The 22,222-nt window shown below is 43.0% G+C and overlaps 1 protein-coding gene across 1 annotated transcript; it reads left to right on the top strand.

The window, feature by feature from the left end:
• The first annotated feature begins 281 nt into the window (after positions 1 to 281).
• Positions 282 to 20,234, top strand: ZNF622 (zinc finger protein 622). The gene is made up of 7 exons (XM_069958142.1): positions 282 to 539; positions 2,215 to 2,842; positions 3,453 to 3,719; positions 3,861 to 4,023; positions 12,212 to 12,327; positions 16,625 to 16,768; positions 19,621 to 20,234. The coding sequence occupies exons 2-7, from the start codon at positions 2,242 to 2,244 to the stop codon at positions 19,746 to 19,748; spliced, it is 1,419 nt and encodes a 472-aa protein (XP_069814243.1). The 5' UTR covers positions 282 to 539; positions 2,215 to 2,241; the 3' UTR covers positions 19,749 to 20,234.
• The last annotated feature ends 1,988 nt before the right edge of the window (positions 20,235 to 22,222 follow it).

The following is a 22,222-nucleotide window of genomic DNA, read 5'->3' as shown; positions in this document are numbered from 1 at the left end:
TTCTGGGGATCATGGTGGACGGGTTGTGGGGGGTCTGACACATTCTTTTGGGCCACCGATCTGTCTCCAGGTAGCCATCCAGCTCCCAGAATTATTGGCAGCCATAAGTGTGGCATAAGCACTGTGTGAACCTAGCCTTACTGCTGGTAGGTGGCTGTCTGTGAAGAACAATGTGATCCATACAGGGCATCAGAGGCACCAGCACAAATATGCTGCTTATACAGAACTTCTACCACAAGATCGATTTATGGCTAAAGATACTGGTACTGAGCTCTTGTCCCAAGTATGACACTGCAGCTAGTCAGGCATAATAAGGGCGCCAGTGGCAGCCCAAACACTGCTGTCAAGCTGCATTCTCTGAAGCGATCAGCAGGTGGCAGGATGGGACCGGACAACTAGTTTCACAAAAGCTACAACCTGCCCGTAGTAAACATGGCGAAGGAGAATGTCACGTGATCGGCGGTGACGTCTACCCTGACGTCGTTGGAGCGTTGCCGGAAGTCGGAAGAGAAGAGCAGAAACGTGACAGAGCGGTGGCCGTGAGTACTCGTCCTGCTGATACTACAGTACATACAGCTCATATAGCAGAGCCTTACAGAGATCCCGCCCGTGCTAGGTCTGATCCATCTAATATCTGCTGGGTGACACTATTCCATGTTGTACACTGGTATATAGCGCCAGCTAGTACACAGCAGGCAGGGAAGCCAGCACCGAACTGTTCCACAACTCTGAGCTGTCCTCAGGATAGCTGGTGATTGACATGCGGCCACCTGTCACTCAGCTGGAAAGGTGTAAACAGTGTACAAGTAGGGATGAGACACTTTACATTAATAGGGAAGCCATTCTTTTTAGTATCTCCCCACTTTGTTAGCTGGTCAGCCGTCCGCTGCCTTCTATGTGCTGCTCCCATCCGGGTGGCTGGAAAAGCTGCATCCAGTCCTGGGAAACTAGTTATCTGGGCAGTGACTAGTCACCCCTCTGTCCTGTCACCGCTCTCTCCAGCAATGATTGACAGGCAGAAAGGCCCTTCAGAGCCCCATCCCCTGTACCGCCACTCCTGGGTCCTGTTCACATTATCTCTGCTAGCTGCAACGTCACGACCCCAGCTGAGTGAGGCTGAGCCAGGCGATGACATTGCTGCTGCAGGAACCAGGTACGTGATGTACCCGCTTTCCTGCAGGAGATGACAGGTGGCAGCGATAAACAGGACCCCAGAGCGACGCAACGGGACAGGTGAGTTTATGTGTTTGTTTTTTCTCATTTCCCCCAGCCTGCCTGCTGGTTTTACAGTTTGTGGGACTTCCTCTTTAAAGAAGCTGTCTCAGAAGAGAATGTAGCCACCAGGATTAACAGCGGCTTACCTCGGGTCCTCCTTCTGCTCCCATGGCACGCATGAGCCATTCACATAAATACCACCAAGACACCAGTATTGTTCTTCTGTGGGTGGGGGCCCTGTTGAGTTGTGGGCGTCTTGTTCCAATTACTTAGTTACTATAGGGGTTTTAAAACCTCAATACCCCTGTTTTCCCAGTGACTTACTATAACGTATAAAAAGTAACTTTATTCATATACTGTACTTTAAAAAGAAGTTATTTGCATGCTTGTGACTTAAAAATGATCATGTAATGGAGGGGGCATAGATGATGTCATAGATGGGGCGCCAAAGTAGGCAGGGAAATAGGGCACCCAGATGGCACTGTCCAATAACCAGAGAGAGCACCAAGTAATCTTTTATTCAATAAGATATCAAATGTCCAAAATATAAGCTAGGTGCAAACAACATTTCCTGCAGGACATACAGCACCTAATAAGTATGGGAAGACTTCATATTTTTAAATAGAAGTAAATTACAAATCTATATAACTTTCTGACAGCAGCTGATTTGAAAGAATTTTTTTTTCCCCCGCTGGATAACCCCTTTAAAAGTGGTGCTGAGAACCCCTTATATGGAAAGGGGGGGTGACAATTTCACTTAAAGGGGTTAAGTGTTACTCTTCATGAATGACTGACCCACCAGGTTAAATAAATTTACCTTTACATTTACTATATGCCAAATGAAGTGTGTGGATTTGTTGGCCAATCCATCCAAAATCAACAGCAGGGCCAACTTTACAGAGAGCTGAAATGGGTGGAGAAACCTTCCATATTGTCTTGCATTTCCGCTGTGGCAATACATGGGTACATTTTCTAACAATGTTGTGATTTGTTTTCCAGTTGTCAAGGATACCAAGCTTAGGTAAAATGGCTTCTTACACTTGCATCACATGCCGTGTAGCTTTTGCTGACCCTGATATTCAGAGAGCTCATTATAAGACTGACTGGCACAGATACAACCTAAAGAGGAAGGTGGCCGACATGCCCCCGGTAACAGCAGAGAATTTCCAAGAACGTGTGCTGGCCCAAAGAGCCGTCGTGGAGGAGCAGAGCAAAGAAACCGCCACCTACTGTACTGCCTGCAGCAAGAGGTTCTCCACATACAATGCCTATGAGAACCACCTGAAGTCCAAAAAGCACCTGGACCTAGAGAAGAAGGCAGCTGAAGCAATCGCAAAGAAGGTTGAAATGATGAATGAGAAGAATCTGGAGAAAGGGCTGAGGGCAGAGAACGTAGACAAAGATGCCACAAATGCAGCCATCCAGCAGGCTGTGAAGGCCCAACCGTCCTCATCTCCAAAAAAGAAAGCCAGCATTAGTCAAGACGGGGACACAGCTGTTCCTAGCAGACAGGACGAGCAGGCTAGGATAAGGCCTGACAAGCCACCCAGAATGCAGTGGTATGAACAGCAAGCCAAGAGACTGGCAGCTCAGGAGGACGCTGAAGGCTCTGTGGAAGAGGAGCAAGGTAATACACTGGGCATGTGTCTTGGTTTTTACTTTCACACAACTTTATGATGTTTCAACTGTTTCTTGACACCTTTTTATTTACCAGCTTAATTTCTGTTGGTGAGAAGTTGGTGTTGGGAAATTGTCTGTGGTGTGTGGTCGGCTCCGTTCACACAGAGTAAAACTGGCGGAATTTTCCACCACAGAATTCCACCAGCCTCTGTGTCATACTGGTAGTCTATGGGAGGCTCGCATGCCTCCTCTCTCCGCGCTGAAGAACGGAGCCTCCCATAGACTACTATTGTATGTAACTGGTCAATAGATAAAGGTCCTGAAGAACAACCGTTCACTACTCAGCATACAGCTCCGTTCACACAGAGTAAAACTGGCGGAATTCTGCCGTATGCTGAGTATTGGAGGGTTGTTCTTCAGGACCTTTATCTATTGACCAGTTATACAATGGTTTTCTCTCTAGGCTGACGTCCTTGAAAATGTGCATTCCTGTTGATCTCACCAGTCAAATCAGTTAGTGGTAACATGTAGTAAAGCATAGGTCTTACTGACTATGTCACCCTTAAAGTAGATGACTTATCATTTTAACTGAAGTATATGCATTTTCTTCTTTGCAGATTGGGAAGACATGGATTCAGAGGAGGATGAAGTAGAGAGCGATGAAGAGATGGAGGATGGGACTGGGGCTGATGAAGCTGGCTGTGCACCAGCAGTTGAGAGCACAGCATCTCCCATTGGATCCATTCCCATCACAGACTGCCTGTTTTGCCTACATCATTCTCGCTCTTTAGTGAAGAATGTCGCCCACATGACCAAAGTCCATAGTTTCTTTATTCCAGACATTGAATACCTCCAGGATCTTGAGGGTCTCATTCGTTACTTAGGTAGGTGGACTTGCCGAAAAGGTGCCATCATTTAACAACTTTATTAATAGATGTATTTGTACTTTGTAGCTCTAAGTTAGTAGCAGATGTCAGTATTTGTTGATGCCCTTATATTTACCAGTTTGTTTTCTACCTTTGTAGGTGAAAAGGTTGGTTTTGGGAAGATATGTCTGTGGTGTAATGAAAGGGGAAAATCCTTTTACACCACAGAATCAGTGCAAGCTCACATGAATGACAAGAGCCACTGCAGACTCTTCACTGATGGAGATGCTGCTCTGGAGTTTGCAGACTTCTATGATTTCAGGTATATTTAAGAATAAATTCCGTAATTTTGCTTCTTTACATAAAACCTGATTTTCCCTTAATCACGCAGCAGTCTTAGCTTTAGCATGTTCATATTTTCCCCCTCGCCTTTTAGAAGCCATAACTCTGCACAGCCATATGAGGCCCTTTTTACTGGACTAAGTGTACTTTGTAGCAGGACCTTTTTGTTTTACCACAAAATGTACTGTAAGATTGGTACTGGGGGGGGGGGACGACAATTGGTACTGTTGTCTCAATAAGAGAATAAGAGAAACAAATTGTTAGCTTGATTTTGTGGGTCAGTACAATTCCAATACCCATTTCATGTAACTTTTGCTTTATTTTACTACTTTAAAATTGCTCTATTCTGACCCCTATAAATTTTTTTTGTTTTGGCCTATGGTCCAGTATTAGGGTTCTTTTTTTTGCACCACAATATGTAGTTTTTAGTTTGTTGTAACCAAAAATTGGCCATTTTGGTGTTTGGAATTTGTTTTGTTTACTATTTCTTTTCATTCAACCCCTTAAGGACAGAGCCCACAATTACCTTAAGGACCACAACAATTTTCAATTTTGTGTTTTCGTTCTTTCCTCCTCGCTTTGTAAAAACACTTTTGTTTTCCATCTACAGGGCCAGATGAGGGCTTGTTCTTTTCAGAAATAAATGTACTTTGTAATGGTGCCTTTTAAGCTACAATAACATGTATGACAGAACCCCCAAAATTTCATTCATGGGGTGAAATGTGGGTTCCGTGTTTACGTAATGCACTTTACGGTGAAACTGACGTGATATCTTTAGTCTGTAGGTCAGTCTAAATACAACGATATGTAGTTTATATAGCTTTTCTAGTGTTTTACTATTTTCTTTAATAGTAAAACCTTTTTTTTGCAAATAGGTGTGATGACAATAGCCCTATTGTGACTCTTATAGCCCTTTTATTTTTCACGTACACGGCTGTATGGGGTGTCGGACAGTTGCGCATGCTACGGTTTCTAATATGTTTATTTTTATATGTTTTATTTATAAAATGGAGAAGTTGGGTTTTTGGAAGTTTTGGAGGTTCCGATTGGACGCTGGACTCTAAGATGACTGGGTATTGAGGCATTTAAATGCTGTGATCGCTATTGATTGCAACTTTTTAGTGGTTCAAGTGACTCCGTACCCACAATCTGCCCCCCCCAAACCACTTGTACCTTTGGATAGCTGCTTTTAATCCAAGATCTGTCCTGGGGTCCGTTTGGCAGGTGATGCAGTTATTGTCCTAAAAAAGCGAGAATTATTACTCACCGATAATTCGTTTTTCATGAGTCCATCATGACAGCACCACCTGGAGATTGAATGCCATTAGTCCTAATAGGAACAGGAAGCACGAGAGGTTAAAAAGGGCCCCTCCCCATCTCACCCTCAGTGTTTATCAATTACTATCAACATAGCATATCTTAACACAAGTATCATATCGTATAACAAGGGCGGGTAATAAACGGGTGCTGTCATGATGGACTCATGAAAAACGAATTATCGGTGAGTAATAATTCTCGCTTTTCAGACCGTCCAGTCATGACAGCACCACCTGGAGACATACCAGATCATCAATTAGGGGGGGACCACAGCCTGCAGCACTTTTCGTCCGAACGCTAGATCTTGGGACGTGGCCACGTTTAGCTTGTAGTGTCGATAGAAGGTATGAGGGGATGACCATGTAGCCGCTCTGCAAATCTGTTCAAGCGAAGCTGCAGATTTCTCTGCCCAGGAGACAGACATAGCTCGAGTAGAATGAGCTTTTAAGGCTTTTGGTACTTCTCTATTTGAAGCTTTATAGGCTTCTGCGATTGCTGATTTCATCCATCTTGATATAGATGCCTTTGAAGCTTTCTTGCCCCTGTTGGGGCCTTGAAATTGGAGAAACAGATTAGCATCTATTCTCCAGGTTTTGGTATTTTGAAGATAAGTGAGAACTGCCCTGCGAACATCTAAGGTATGGAAACAAATTTCCTGGTCGTTTTTAGGAGGATCACAAAAGGACGGCAAGATGATATCTTGTGACCTGTGGAAATTTGAAACCACCTTAGGAAGGAAAGACGGGTTCAGCTTGAGGACAATTCTATCGTCTAGAACCGTAAGGTACGGTTCTTCCGTGGAGAGTGCCTGGATCTCGCCGACTCTTTTTGCCGATGTTATGGCAACTAAGAAAATGGTCTTTAGTGTCAAAAATCTTGTAGATAGTTCCTGGATAGGTTCAAAAGGTTTTTGGGTTAGTGCCTGTAGGACTAGGTTTAAGTCCCAGGGTGGAGTAAGGTTCGAGATTTTCGGTTTTAACCTCGAAACTGCTTTGAAAAATCTTTTAACCCACCTGTGCTCCGCGATTGGTGAATCGAAGAAGCAACCCAACGCAGACACCTGGACCTTAAGTGTACTAAGCGAAAGTCCTTTATCCAGGCCTTGTTGTAGGAAGTCCAGTATTTGCGGCATGTTCGGTTTGCAGGGATCAGGGGGAATGTCGCCACACCATGTGCAGAATTTTCTCCAATATTTCAAGTAAATGGAGGATGTAACATCCTTTTTGCTACTTAACATAGTGTCGATCACTCTTGGCGAAAGGCCCCTGCGAGCTAGGAGGGACTTCTCAGTAGCCAGGCCGCTAAGTGGAGTTGTTGAATCCCTTGGTGATTTAGCGGGCCCTGGACGAGAAGATCTTCCCTTTGAGGTAGTAGGAGGGGACCTTCTATTGTCAGCTTTTTTAGGAGACAAAACCAACTTCTTTTTGGCCATACCGGAGCTATGAAGATTACCTGAGTATGAGCAACTAGGATTTTCTGTAGTGCTCTTCCTAACAGGGGAAATGGAGGAAACGCGTAGGCTAGATGGAAATTCCATGGCTGGATTAGCGCGTCCACCGCCTCCGGATTGTCCTTTGGGTTTAGGGAGTAAAACCTTTCCACTTTTCTGTTTTTCTTTGTGGCGAATAGGTCCACCTCCGGAGTTCCCCATCTTTCTGTCAGGTTCAGGAACTCTTGTTGATTTAGGCTCCATTCTCCTGGTAATATCTTTTCTCGACTCAAAAAGTCCGCTTTTGTGTTGTTTGTCCCTTTTAGGTGGACTGCTGACAATGATTGAAGGTGTACTTCCGCCCAGCTGAAGATTTCTGCTGCCATTTTTTGTAGGAGCGAGTGACGTGTCCCTCCTTGGTGATTTATGAACGCCACTGTAGTCGCATTGTCTGAGTATATTTTGACATCCTTTCCGTGTAGGAGATGTTCTGCACCTTTTAGTGCTTTGTATACTGCCTTCAGTTCTCTTAGGTTTGATGAGCACCGGCTTGTCTTTTCCGACCACTGCCCCTGAAGGTATAGGTCTTGAACATGTGCTCCCCACCCCCATTGGCTGGCGTCTGTCGTCAGGGTTACCGTCTGAAGAGGGGACCAGCGAAGTCCTTTTATTAGATTTTTTTCGTCTAACCACCATTTCATCGACCGCTTTATCTGTGTTGACACTGGCATCTTTGCATCTAGGTGCGACTGAAGACGGTCCCAGGTTTTCAGGATTTGGGTTTGCAGAATGCGTGAGTGACTCTGGCACCACGGTACTGCCGACATGCATGATGTCATGGAGCCGAGAATGGACATTGCCTCCCGGACCGTTGTTGTTGTCTTCCTGGCAAACTTCCTGAATTTGTCCAGAAGAGTTTGTACCTTGTCCTGGGGAAGAAAGGTCACCTGTCTTTCCGTATCTAGTATCATGCCCAGAAATTTTTTCCTGTGGGCTGGGGTCAGATCCGATTTTTGAACGTTCACAATCCAGCCTAAATCTTGGAGAGAGGAAATGGTCAAAACAATGTGTGCATTCAGTTGTTCTTTGGATTGAGCAACAATAAGTAGGTCGTCTAAATAAGGAATTATCATTACGCCTTTTACCCTGAGATAGGCTATCACTTCCACCATCACCTTCGTGAATATCCGGGGGGCAGAGGCTATTCCGAATGGGAGTGCATTGAATTGGAAGTGATGAGTGGTATTGTTGTGTATCAGAGCGAATCTTAGGTATTTTTGATGGTTCTCGTAGATGGGGACATGAAAGTAAGCGTCTTTCAAGTCTATTGTGGCTAGCCAAGCTCCCTTGGATATTAATGGAATTGCTGTTTTTAGAGTTTCCATTTTGAATCTCTTGTAGGCTATTACTCGGTTTAGAGGCTTGAGGTTTATGATTGTCCTGAAAGCTCCATTTGATTTCTGGACTAGAAATAACCGGGAGTAATGGCCTTGACCCTGTTGGGAGGGGGGAACTGGAACAACAGCTTCCAACGAGAGAAGTTCTAATACGCCTAGCCACAGACGGGTGTTCAATAGGTCTGAGTCGAGATTGGTTGTGCAGAATCTCGGAGGAGGGAGGTCTGAAAACTCTATCTTGTAACCTTTCTCTATTGTTGACAATATGAAAGGATTTGATGTTATATTCTCCCACAGGTGAACGAAATGGGAGAGCCTCCCTCCTACCGGGATCGAGTCATTGTTTTTTGTCTGCGGGTTTGGGATTGAGCATGAACTCTCTCCCTTTGCCGCCCTTGGGGTAGCTCCATCTCCCAGATTTCCCTTTTCCTCTATAAGAGGGGGTGGTATTCTGCCTATAGGGACGAAAATTCTGTTTACCTTTAGGTGTCTTCTCTTTAGGAAAATCCTTTTTCCTGTCCGCCGCTTTCTCCAGGATGGAATCGAGAACTGATCCGAACACTAGAGATCCTTCGAAGGGAATGGCACACAATTTAGTTTTAGAGAGGTTATCACCTTCCCAGCTTTTTAGCCAGAGTGCCCTCCTAACAGAGTTGGTGAGGGCTACATTTTTTGCTGCGAAGCGGACAGATTCTGCTGAAACGTCCACCAGAAATGCTGTGGCCAGTTTCAGCATAGGTACAGACTTAAGCAAATCTTCTCTAGAGGACTTATTACGGAGATGATTTTCCAGTTCCTCCAACCATACAAACAGAGATCGGGCAGCACTGGTAGCGGCTATATTAGGATTTAGCGCAGCAGCGGCAGAATCCCATGACTTACGCAGCAAACCGTCCATTTTCCTATCTATGGGGTCTTTAAGCTGCGAGGCATCTTCAAAGGGGAGGGAGGTTTTCTTTACCACTTTAGCTACTTGGATATCAATCTTTGGTGACTCCGACCAGAGGTTGACATCTGTCTCATCAAAGGGGAATCTCGACCTAAATTCCTTAGGTATTTGCAATCTTCTTTCAGGGTCACGCCACTCATCTAGAATCATATCTTTGATGTTACTATGAATGGGGAACACACGCTTTTTCCTAGGCTTAAGACCCGCAAACATCTCGTCCTGTTTATTTAGAGATTCCTGGATTTCTTTGATATCCATAGTATTTCTGATTGCGTTTAATAAGATATCTGTATCCTCAGCCGAGAAATAGTATCTTTTAGGTTCTTCCAATGTCTCAGGGACAACTACGGTTTGTTCCTCACCGGATTTGTCACCCGAAGACAGAGGCTGTTCATCGGAGTCAGAATCAGAAATAATACGTCTATGTTTCTTAGGAGGTGGCTCAGGCGACTCAGACCTGTCTTTGGTCAGGGCAGCAGAAACTGTAGCTTTCACCTCTTGATTAATCATTTTTCGGAGTTCCTCAACTAGGGAAGGGGACTCCTGTCTCACAATATTGGATGTACATCCTGGACAGAGAGGTTTAACATATCCTTCAGACAATTTGTCTTTGCAGATAACACATCTCCGTGTATGTGGCTCCTTGTCTCCCTAAGGAGAGAAGGAAGCCATTACTGATAGGTACACAAAGTAAGCAAGTGGACCCCCTAAGGGTTAGCTACTCACATTGCTGGCAGAGGCGGCCTGCTCCACAGATTCAGAGCGGAGGGCGTCCATAGTGCTAGAGGCAAAGAGACCGAATGACTATAAGTCTTACCTTATATATGATTTTCAGACCTCAGACCAGCTTGTAATTGGCGCCCTGTGGCGCAAGCACGCCCTCCGGAGACCCCACGCTGACCCAGCGATTTCCCGGTGGTCGGCGCCATCTTGGGGGCGGAGCTTCCGGTCCCAGCATGCATCGCGCCCTGCGCGTTACGTCAGACGCCACGCTCACCCCGGGACCGGAAGAGGCCAGGGGAAGACACACTCGTGGTCCCGCGGCCCGGCAATGGAGTCGCAGCACTCCCTCCCCGCTGCTTAGACTCCGAGAGCGCGGCAGCGAGGAGAAGATGGGACCGGGAGGCACAGATTCCGCGCGACCCAGTGCAGACTGTGGAGGAGACCTGGGGACCCGGCCAGATGCCCCCCGCCTGCCTGACCGCCACTTCAGACCCTGATCCCGCTGTCAGCCCCAGGACCAGGAGGAGGTAGGACCTCACGTGCTATGTCCTGATAGGAACAGGAAAACACTGAGGGTGAGATGGGGAGGGGCCCTTTTTAACCTCTCGTGCTTCCTGTTCCTATTAGGACTAATGGCATTCAATCTCCAGGTGGTGCTGTCATGACTGGACGGTCTGAAAACAACTTTTAAACTTGCAGCCCGTGCCCAACGGGAGTATCTGTGGCCTAACTTTGCACCTCCCGACCCTCTTCATCATTAGGAATGCCACTGGAACATTTCTTCCTGTCTGAACATTGCACAGGTGCTTAACGATCCAGCCCATGTGCCGGGCTGACACAGCTAACGAATAGCAGGCAATCTGCCGGGAGCATTCCGAATGATGAAGAGGGTGGGGAGGAGGGACAGAGAGGTTGTGCAAAGTTAGGGAACAGATACTCCCGTTTGGCACGTTTAAAAGTTGGCAAGTTTTAAAGTTGTTTTTTAGGACAATAACTGCGTCACCTGCCGAATGGACCCCAGGACAGATCTTGGATTAAAAGCAGCTATCCGAAGGTACAAGTGGTTTGGGGGGGGACAGATTGTGGGTACAGAGTCGCTTTAATGACTGACTTCAGTGTAATCGCTTATGTCGCTCATTAGTGGCAAGTTATGAGGTGAGCTCAGCTCTGTAGTTCACATCATACCACCCCACCATTTGTGTGCTGTAGCTGTACAACACAGAGCAGAGTGGGACCCCCGAAGGAAGGCATTTTCCCTCCTGTGATGACATCAAAACTCGGGTGTGTGAGGGTGGGGTGGAGGAAGGCAGTCCTGGCTGATGGACTTTCCATGTATTGCATGCATGCTCCTGGTGCCAAAATGGCTTACCATATGGGCTCCGAGAAGTAGTCCTAAACTGGCCCCCTTTCTTTAATGTCTATTTGCCTTAAAGGGACTTTCCAGGCAAAACATACTAGTTGATTAGCACCCCTGACAATCAGCTGTTGAGCTCTAGAACTACACTGTGAACAAGGCTGGAAGCAGTTGGCTCCATTCACAGTGTAGTGGTGGCAGCATGTAACTGCAGCTCCTTCCAATAGCTGAGCTTGCAGTAACCATGTTTTAGCCACTCTACAATGAACAGGGACAACTGCTTCCGGCCCGAACAGCTGATCATGGGGGATACCAGGCCAATCAGTATGATTGCCCCTAAAACCCCTTCAATAGGGTATAGTTATGTCTATATTCTGGAGACTAAGCAAAAAGAAAAAAAAAAAAAAAATATATATATATATATATATATATATATATATATCTGCTCAGTGAGCGGTAATTGCCATCACTGCTCACTGTTAGAAGCAGTTATAGAAGTTACCGCCCTCTCTGCAGAGGCTGCCGAACACAGCAATCATGTAATAATATATAATAATCAGTACATGGGGGGGACAGGATCCTGCTCTGTATAGTGCTACGCAACAGAAACATTGGTGGCAGCAGAGGGGCCTTATTGCCAGTCAGTGGAAGTGGAAATCTATGTATTATTCTTTTATATAACTTTATTAAAGCAACATTTAAAAAAAAAAAAAAGGCTCCAGAGTACCCCTTTTAGTCTAACAAATTCTACTTTTTAAAGCTTTTCTTTTGAAGTTTTACTTGCACATCCATAGATGTTTTGTAGGCTTGGCCTACTGAATAGTTTCAACAAAGTTTTTGGAATTACTATTGATACTCATTTGTTGTTTTCTCTTATTCACCTGTTTATGAAATACACTTATCATCTTGACTGTGAACTGTACTATTTACTATGAACAGCTTTAGTTTTTCTGGAAGGATCTGTTGTCTAACTTTTTGCTATCATGTGCTTATAAACAGGTCCAGTTATCCTGACCACAAAGAAGATGAAGATACAGAAATGGCCGACCAAGAGCTGCCACCCGAGAAAGCTTTAGAATTTGATGAGGAAACAATGGAATTGGTCCTGCCATCTGGTAGGTAATTGCAGAAGTGTTCACATGCGTCCTACAGCTTTGTTGACTTCTCGGCTTGTGACAGGGCTGTAAAAGTTCTTGTTTTCTGTATGGAATTAGCATACATCTAGTCCCCTCTATGTATGTGCATGTAAGCTGACAGCATGATCCTGAAGTATTCATACTGCCCTCTAAGCATTCTGCCACTGCAGGATGAAGGGATGATATCTCCTAGCAGCGGACAGTCTATGTAGGCACTTTGCTGAGCCTAACTCACAAACATACCTACAGTACCGAGCGGATATAGGTCCTGTGTCAGCCACTGCCAGCATAGGACCGTAATCCCTGACCATTGTGTATTCGGGTTTAGCGAGTATACGGCTAGTAGTGGTCCGTGCTGCACATCATCCTATTTTGTGGCGTATATTACTGTACTGCGCATTATTTTAATTTGTCATGTGTACTAATATATCATGTAGTATTCGCCTATCCAGCCCCTGATGATTTTGCCGTTATTGGTGATTGAAACGCGTAGGTCTAGGTATTGGTACATACTGTTGGTACTTGTACGTAGCACATAGCCAGGCAATAGAGCCACAACCATTGGCACATGTGTGTGACGTCCATGCCCTCCTTTGTTAGAGTTGGTATGTTAGTGATGTGCCAGTACAGATACGCCCAATGACAGTGTGGCGTTTGTGGCCTAATGGGTACCTAAGGCAATATTCATAACAGACCTGATTTTCTGATTTCATGTGATATTACTGCACGCAATAATACAGCATTAGATGGATAGAGATTATTGGTGAAGTTTGTTGACGGGACAGTATTCACCTGATTCTCAATTGCTGTGTCTGATATATTGTGGCAGTACACTTGGAGATAGTTGTTTGTTTGTTTAGATGTATATATTTTAAATGCACGATAATAAAAGTTAGGTTTTAAGCTATTCCTTCTTTCTTTACATTTATATGTATATTAGCGAAGGTTTCCTGTTACTGTGGTAGGTGTACCCTAACTACACTACATTGTTTTGGTCTTTAAGCTATCCCACCAATGTTTTTCTAACCCCTTTAACTATAAACTATCTCTTCTATGTACATTTTCAGAGTAGTTATTTGGATATTAAGCTGCATTCACACGTCCAGTACAATTGTCTGTGGTCACAGATCCACGACTACTGACAACTTTAGAAACCATTCAAGTGAATGCAGCCATTCACATGATCCGTGTTGCAACCCCCACTGCGAAAAAATAGGACATGTCCTCGTGCGGATCGCAGCACAAATCCCCCCCCCCTCCCCCAAGCTGCCCGGCAGCAGAGGAGACAGAGGCGCAGAAGACCATTACTCACCTACTCCTCTTGTGCCACTGACCATGTGAGCCATTCAACATGGGGGGGGGGGGGGAGTAGGTAAGTAGTTGCCTTCTGCGCTCCTGTCATCTCAGCTGCTGGCCGGGTGCGCTTTGGGGGATCCGTGCCACGATCCTCCTCTGGTCATCGTGGTGTGGATCCTGGTATAGATCGTGTGAATGAGTCTGCTTTGTAAACATATAAATTTTATTCAAGTCATCTCAATAAAAGACTCAGTGTAATCAATGGACCGTTTACACAAATCAATATAGATTTAAATTAGTTGGAAACTGTGTATGTAATGTAAACCGAAAATGATAGCTATTTATCACCATCATGTTTGATCCTCTGTACACAAGCATGTGTTTCCTGACAAAAGTAACATCAGCTTTCTCATGCATTAAATTTCAGATACACATTGCAACAAGACTTAGTCAGCTTTTTCAAAAGAAACACATTTCTTTCAGATCAATTTTGTCAAATGGGCTGAAGGGCAATTCACGTAGTCAAGTGATTGGTCCTATGAGATTAAAAAAATCAGATTTTCAAATTGTGGGAATAATTTATAACTTATTGTTTTTTCTGGTTCCTTATGGAGGAATTATTTCTTGACATGATATAACCTGCCCCTGTAAGTTCTTGTGACGATGCATTCGATGTCCATTGATTCCTGCATAAAGCTGCATATATCAGGAGGAACCCATTGAGCCTCCACACACCATATTTCTACATCCTATATTCAGCTGGAGATGGGGAATTCAGAAGATAAAAAGGCAGGGGGCATTCTTTTAAAGGGGTAGTGCAGTGGCACACATTTATTTCCTAATTAACACACATTACAAAGTTCTACAACTTGGCCCCCTTCCCTGTGTAACCTTTTCAGAAATACTGTATGTGAAAATAAGGGCACTTTACTTGGGGAAACGGGTGAGTTTACTATGTTTATTATTTTCCTGCACCCCCTGCCTTCTCTTTTCTCAGTTGCATAGGACTTCTCCTTTAATGGCCACTCATTATGAGGGTATGTTCACAAACATTTTTCAGGGTAAAACAATTGAGAGGATAAGGTATCAATAGTTGACTGCTTCCAGCTCCATTCTTACTGTAGTGTGGGTGCTAAGCAGCTGAACAGCAGGTGTACTGGGCACCCCTTTTAATTTTAGCCCTGTTTATATATCAAAGAAATATATGGTCTGTTTACTTCTGGGATGATATGCACATGTATACAATAGTATTGTGTATGAACTGTGCACAATCTATACTTTAGATTTACATGGGTCTCCAAACTGCGCCCTCCAGCTGTTGCAAAACTACATTTCCCATCATGCCTGGACAGCCAAATCCAAAGCTTTAGCTGTCCAGGCATGATGGGAGTTGTAGTTTTGCAACAGCTGTGGGGCCGCAGTTTGGAGACCCATGCTTTAGAAGGTGGCATGTGTCTCAGGCTCTGCTCAGGTCTGACATTTGGTAACAAACAAGTTTTTATTCAGTTTTACCAACCATTACACCTTAATGCAAAATTGTGTCAAGGCACCATGAGTGAAAAGTGCTGGGTGGTATTTTTACAATGTGGCTGGTTCCAACTTGAAAATATGTGTCTAATGGAATCACATAAGAGTCCATTCACATGGACAGGATCTGCAGCAGATTTGATCCTGTGTTTAGTCATTTAGTTGCATCAAATCTTCTGCACATCCTGGATGTGTGAATGGCCCATAATGCATTATTTTTGTTCGGCAAAATTGCCCTGGAGAGAAGAGTTGAATGTGTTATATTGTGAATATTAGCATCATATTGTTGGAGGCATACACAATGATTAGTAAGAGTGCTGGCAGCATAAGTAATACCCTCAGCACTGTTAGTGGATGTGGGATGATACAGCTGAGGCTTTGGACATTGCAGTCCCTTTTATATGTGCTGTGCTTATTGTCCAGACAAGCGAGGCGATGGGCGGACTAGGTTTTAAAAGGTTTTTCAAAAGCTGGATCTATTGATTTAAAATTACCAGGAGGAAATAATGCAGGGTTAATTTTAGCAGAGCTATTGATTTCAGGTTGAATAAAGCCTTCATGTGGGGAAATACGAATACCCAGAAGAGCGATGAGAAATCTCTGCAGATTACAACCAGAACAGGTTGTTCTGTGTTTTTTCTTGTATAGAACCTGTTACCGTAATATTGATCCCTATTAGTTTTGACTAGAAGCTGAGCCCATCATTCATTTTCTTATAGAAAATCCAGAAAGTAGCTGCCCTTCTGATGACTGCTTTATCAGCTATCCTCCAGAATATTTACATAAATCTGTGTGAGTGATATTGTCCGATTTTTCTATAAGCTGCTCCTTCCTAATCTTTAGGTTTGCTTGCCCTTTAAATGTCTGGCTGTCTCTTTGAGGCTTGGTATTATCCCTGCTGGAGATTAGAATTTGAAAGTATATTGATCTGCTAAAGGATATGAAAAGCTGAATGTAAAATGCTGTGCAGCCAGGACGGCTCTCTAAGCTGAGTTATTACTAGCGGTGTTCAGTCCGCTGCCATCTGAAATATTACTGTTTCACTAACAGTGTGTTAATCTGTCAGGAACCTTTTAGCAATCTGCCACTTCATTATTAACCGTATATATGCAGTCAGTGTAAGAGCACGCCAGGGCTTTCTGTACTGGTAACAAGGAGAAGGCAGTGTGTTTACCATACACACCATTGATGTGATAGTTTTGGTGTAGTCAGGGGATGGGCAGATGCCACACCAGCCTTCAGTGAGACACTTGGTAGGATGTGTCTTGAGATTGCATTCAGGGTTCCATTGGTTGGTAATGAGGAGTAGAGAATACATCTGAACATTTTGCTGTGGATTATTCTTTAACCCTTTATGCGCCTTAGTTCTGGTTAGTATGTGAGGCCTTTATTCACATTTCTAAATGTATATGTTTACTTTTGCCCATAACACCTCTATGCTTTTTTTTACCAGGTGCCAGGATTGGTCATCGCTCACTAATGAAATACTACAAACAGAAGTTTGGTTTGTCCAGAGCTGTGGTTGTATCCAAAAACCAAAGAGCTGTCGGCAGGGTCTTACAGCAGTACAAAGCCCTGGGATGGACTGGAGGGACTGGTAAGTTTCTTAGAAATAGGTAACCTAGATTCGCTTGGTGGTAGTGTTAATAAACCAAGTAGACTCTGGAATTGCATAACATAGAGGGGTTCTTGTAAGCACCTGTACTACTACTACTACTACCCCCGCAGCTTTTCTTTTCCTTTTGCACTTTACTATTTGGGGTTGTGTCCTAGGGAATGGGACCAGGGACTCATGTCATCTGTCATCTCTACTCATGTACACTAGACTGCGAATCATACATTATGTATCACCACTAAGTAATAACTTAACATGTGCTGGCTTGAATGTACTTTAAATGGGTACTGTAGTGAATTTTTTTCTTTCAACTTACCTGGTCAGAAAGTGACAGTTTTTTTTTCTAGTTTACTTCTATATAAAAATCTCTAGTACAGCTACTTATCAGCTGCTGTATGTCCTGCAGGAAGTTGTTTATTCCCTCCAGTCTGACACAGTCTTCTCTGCTGCCACCTCTGTCCATGACAGAAACTGTGCAGAGCAGAAGCAAATCCCCATAGAAAAAAACCTTTCCTGCTCTCCAGACTGGAAAGAATACACCACTCCCTGCAGGACATACAGCAGCTGATAAGTACTGGAAGAATTGATTTTTTTTTTTTTAACCCCTTAAGGTCAAAGCCTATTTTCGTTTTTGCGCTTTTGCTTATTCCATTTTAAGTTTAAAAGTCCATAGCGCTTGCATTTTTTCACCTAGAGACGTATATGAGCACTTATTTTTTGCGAAACCAATTGTACTTTGCAATGACAGGCATTATTTTTCCATAACATATGCTGCGAAACCGGAAAAAAATCATTTGCGCTGTCAAATTGAAAAAAAAACAAATTTGTTTTGATTTCGGGGAGTTTTGCATTTACGCCGTCCGTCCTATGGTAAAACTGACTTGTTATGCATGTTCCTCAAGTCGTTACGATTACTATGATATATAACATGTATAACTTATATTGTATCGGATGGCCTGTAAAAAATTCAAACCATTGTTAAAATCGCTCCATTCCCAGGCTTATAGCGCTTTTATCCTTTGGTCTATGGGGCTGTGTGAGGTGTCAGTTTTTGCGCCATGATGTGTTCTTTCTATCGGTACCTTGATTGCGCATATACGACTTTTTGATCGTTTTTTTATTACATTTTTTCTGGATTTGATGCGACCAAAAATGCGCAATTTTGCACTTTGGAATTTTTTTGCGCTGACGCCGTTTACCGTGCAAGATCAGGAATGTGATTAATTAATAGTTCGGGCGATTACGCGCGCGGCGATACTAAATATGTTTATTTACTTATTTATTTATTAATTTATATTTATAAAATGGGAAAAGGGGGGTGATTTGGACTTTTATTAGGGGAGGGGATTTTTTATTAATAAAAACACTTTTTTACTTTTTTTTTTACTGTAACTAGAAGCCCCCCTGGGGGACTTGTATATAGACAGCACTGATCTCTCATAGAGATCAATGCTGTGTATATACACAGCAAAGATCGATTAGATCGGTCATAGATTGCTATGGCCTGCTGCAGGCCATAGCAATCTATTGGCAAGCCGGGATCAGCGTCATTCCGACGCTGAGGCCCGGCACGGGCAGAAGAACGGATCTCCCCCCCGCGATCGCATCGCGGGGGGGAGATCCGTCCCACTAGACACCAGGGATGTGAGGTCTGAAGCCTCTAAGTGCAGCTGTCAGGTTTGACAGCTGCACTTAGAGGCTTAATTAGCCGGCGCGGCAACGGGACCCGCGCCGGCTAATAGAGGCACTGCCCGGCTGCACGTGTCAGCCGGGATCAGCGCCGTTCAGAGTGGGGTCCCGGCGGCACCATGACGTATCAGATACGTCATGGGTCGCTAAGGGGTTAATAGAAGTAAATTACAAATTTCTGTCACCAGTGGATTTGGAAGATTTTTTTTTTTCCTGGAGTACCCCTTTAGGCTTAGCGAGTAACAGTGCATACAATACAGTGTACTATTACAATGTCATGTAGGCTGTGGCTACACCTTTAGGTAGCTGCTGCAAACTGACTAGAATCAGAGACTTGCAATTATGCAAGTCCAAAAGATGGGGCTGCTAACATTGATTAATTGAATAATACATTTTAATTATATAGTGATTCCAAAGTCTCTTCTTGAAATGTCTGCAACGACCCATATGCTGAACTTTTTATTGTGGAGGGGTCTCAGGAAGCAGTATTACAATGCAGACATTCTGCATGCTCTGAATGCATTATAGCAATAAAAAATTTTTTTTTCCTGGAGTACCCCTTTAGGCTTAGCGAGTAACAGTGCATACAATACAGTGTACTATTACAATGTCATGTAGGCTGTGGCTACACCTTTAGGTAGCTGCTGCAAACTGACTAGAATCAGAGACTTGCAATTATGCAAGTCCAAAAGATGGGGCTGCTAACATTGATTAATTGAATAATACATTTTAATTATATAGTGATTCCAAAGTCTCTTCTTGAAATGTCTGCAACGACCCATATGCTGAACTTTTTATTGTGGAGGGGTCTCAGGAAGCAGTATTACAATGCAGACATTCTGCATGCTCTGAATGCATTATAGCAATAACATGCAGTATGCACACAGGATGCTTGGGTGGTTGCCTGGGTTTGGAAGAGTAACACATAACAGATTTTGTCTTAGTATCATTCCTTATGCCTCTTTTGATTTGATCATGTCTTCATTGGTAACTATAGGAACCTTTAACATCTATAAGTATATGCTTTCTTATTGGTGGTACTGATGGTTCAATGTAGCGCTGACTTACTTTTGTTTCATATGGTAGTTTGAGTATTTTCATAGGGCTACATTATTAATCCTGTGACTATTTTCTTCCTCTGAAAGGTGCCGGTCTTCAGCATGGGCGTGACATGCAGTATGTGCAGAAAATGAAGTCTAAATGGATGCTAAAAACAGGAATGAGCAATAATGCTACAAAGCAAATGCACTACAGGCCCCAAGTTCGATTTTGAGGCCTTGATAAAGACGGTTACCAGAGATATATGGATGTCGGATGATTCAGCCCTTGCCACATCATGGTTTACAGTTCTACTCTTTTATGCTTTGTCTTAAAGCATACTTTTGTCAAAGTAAGAGTGGTATATAGAGGACCCTGCTTGTAATACCTCTCCAGGAGTGCCTAAATAATCATATAATGCTAACATATGATTTCATGTTAACACATTGTGCAAGGCATAGGCTATAAAATAGTTGCAAAGTCTAACCAGGTAACCAGGTTGATTGTTCATTGCAGATGAGTAAAAATAAAGTTTAAAGGATAAAGAAATGATAACTGCATACACATGTAGATTGTAGCTTCAAGGCTTTCTTGTAATGGTGAAAGAAAATCTAGAAAGTTTCCAATATGTTTTACCAGAACTCTTGAAGCAACCTTAGTCCTGACATAAATGTATGAGTGTTTAAGATGTTAATCGAAATAAAAAAACATTGCATTATTATTGCAGAATTATTTGTGTCATTTTTATACACAAAAAAAACATTAAATTATGCATAAAGGAGATAAACAAGTGATGTTTGGCTTCAAATTTGTTTTTGTCACCTCAACCAGATTTCTGTAAAAGTTCTGTAACATGACTTTGTGTAGATTGTGCCATATTACGAACAATTTACCACATGACGAAAGAGAGGAGTTGTCATATTTCAGCTGCAGATTTTGGGGTAAAGAAGGATCGGGCATGTTGGTTCTCAACATATCCAGTCCTTTGTTCTCACAGCCGAAATGCCTCTTCTAGCGGAGTGTGGCAGCATCTTCATCCTCTCTTCCCATTGGGAAAACATTCAGTCTCGGCCGATAGTGAAGTCATAGAGAACATTGGGCAGCTTTACAAGGTAACAACAATTGAAGATGGGCCCTTATGGTTATTATTGGTCTTATGAAAACTTTCAGCTAATACCAGGATCAGGTGTTTGAAAATATGTGAACATTTTCCCAAAACCCCACCTAGCAGAATGGTTAAAAATGCATCATTGCAAATTTGCAAATGGTGTGCCAAGAGCCTCATTATTTTTATGGAGTTTTTTTTAGCAGTCGGGGCTGCTTTTAGTGATTTTCATCTCTCTATTGGGTCTGTATCTTGCCATTGCGGTGAGCTGTTGCATTTTTTCTGTATCTGCAACTTCAGCCATAGCAACAAGCTCCATATTATTTATTTTTAACTTTTATTAAACATTATTTTATTCTTTTAAGAATGTTAGAGTTTATGAAATGTATACACTTAGCAGCAATTTTACAAATTTTCAAATCAGTGTTTTGTTTTTTTTTGTCTTTTTTTAAGGGGCAGGCTGAATTTTGAATCGGATTTGCGGTGCTTTTATGTTAGTAACTCCCATAAGTTACCCCTTTTTAAAAGCTGCATATCGCCAGGTATTCAAAATTATTTTTAGGAAGTTTATTAAAGAGAAACTGACAGCACGGATATATCCTGCTGCCAATTTCCAGATGCCTATCACACAAGCATCGCATACATACCTTTTAACAATGCTATGTGATCCTGCGTCTTCTGAAAAACATTGCTTATTTGGGGCTGACAGTGTTACAGAGTAATTGTACAATTATTGGGAATGTCACTGTCCATGAAAGCCTTGGTAACAATGACCACAATATAGTTACTTTTGGTTTGAAGTGTTCGAAACAAAGACATATTGGGAGTGCTAAAATATTTAACATTTTAACCCCTAGACGACCCTTGCAGTACGGGTACAGCATAGGTGCCTGTCACTAGATGACCTGTGTCGTACCCGTATGCCTTTAAGTTTTACGACGCTATGTATAGCGAGCTCACTTCATAGTGGATGAGGACTGTCTGCTATCAGCAGGCGTGTCTTCACCCTTAATGACACGCTGCACTGATTGCTCTACAGCCTGTCGTTAAATCTATTAAACGGCGCAATTGCAGCCTTTAAATGTAAGTGACCTGAACATCTCCTGTCACTTACCCGGACTTTCCAGGACTGCCAGAGGAGTTCTACTTACCTCCGTGCAGTCCAATCAGCAATCTTGTCATAGAGCCTGCCTCAGTTCCTGCACGGTTAATGGTGTGAATGAAAATAGGAGGAAAAACCACCAGGATTGCTGATCCTTTGTTACATTATATATATTTTTTTAAAAAGGGTGATCGAAATGTCCGATCGACATAAGTATTGTACTATTAAAAACTCGAGATTATGGCGCAAAAAATTACATCCCATGCAGCCCTGTAGGTGGAAAAAATAAACTGTTGTAAGAGTCACAATAGGGCAATTTTAGTAATAATTATTTGTAAAAAAAAAACAAAAAAAAAAGAAAAAACATTAGAAAAGCTATGGAAACATGCATATCGTTGTGTTCAATGAAAGGCAGGTGGCCAAAGAAAGCCAAACATTATCTTTTTTCAATTGTTTATTTTTTCATAAGTTTTTCATAAAAAAAAAAAATCATCACATACTG

This window comes from Dendropsophus ebraccatus, chromosome 2 (genome assembly GCF_027789765.1).
Source record: "Dendropsophus ebraccatus isolate aDenEbr1 chromosome 2, aDenEbr1.pat, whole genome shotgun sequence".
Lineage (NCBI taxonomy): Eukaryota > Metazoa > Chordata > Amphibia > Anura > Hylidae > Dendropsophus > Dendropsophus ebraccatus.
The sequence above is the reverse complement of the archived record's forward strand: the minus strand, read 5'-3'. Positions and strand labels throughout refer to the sequence as shown.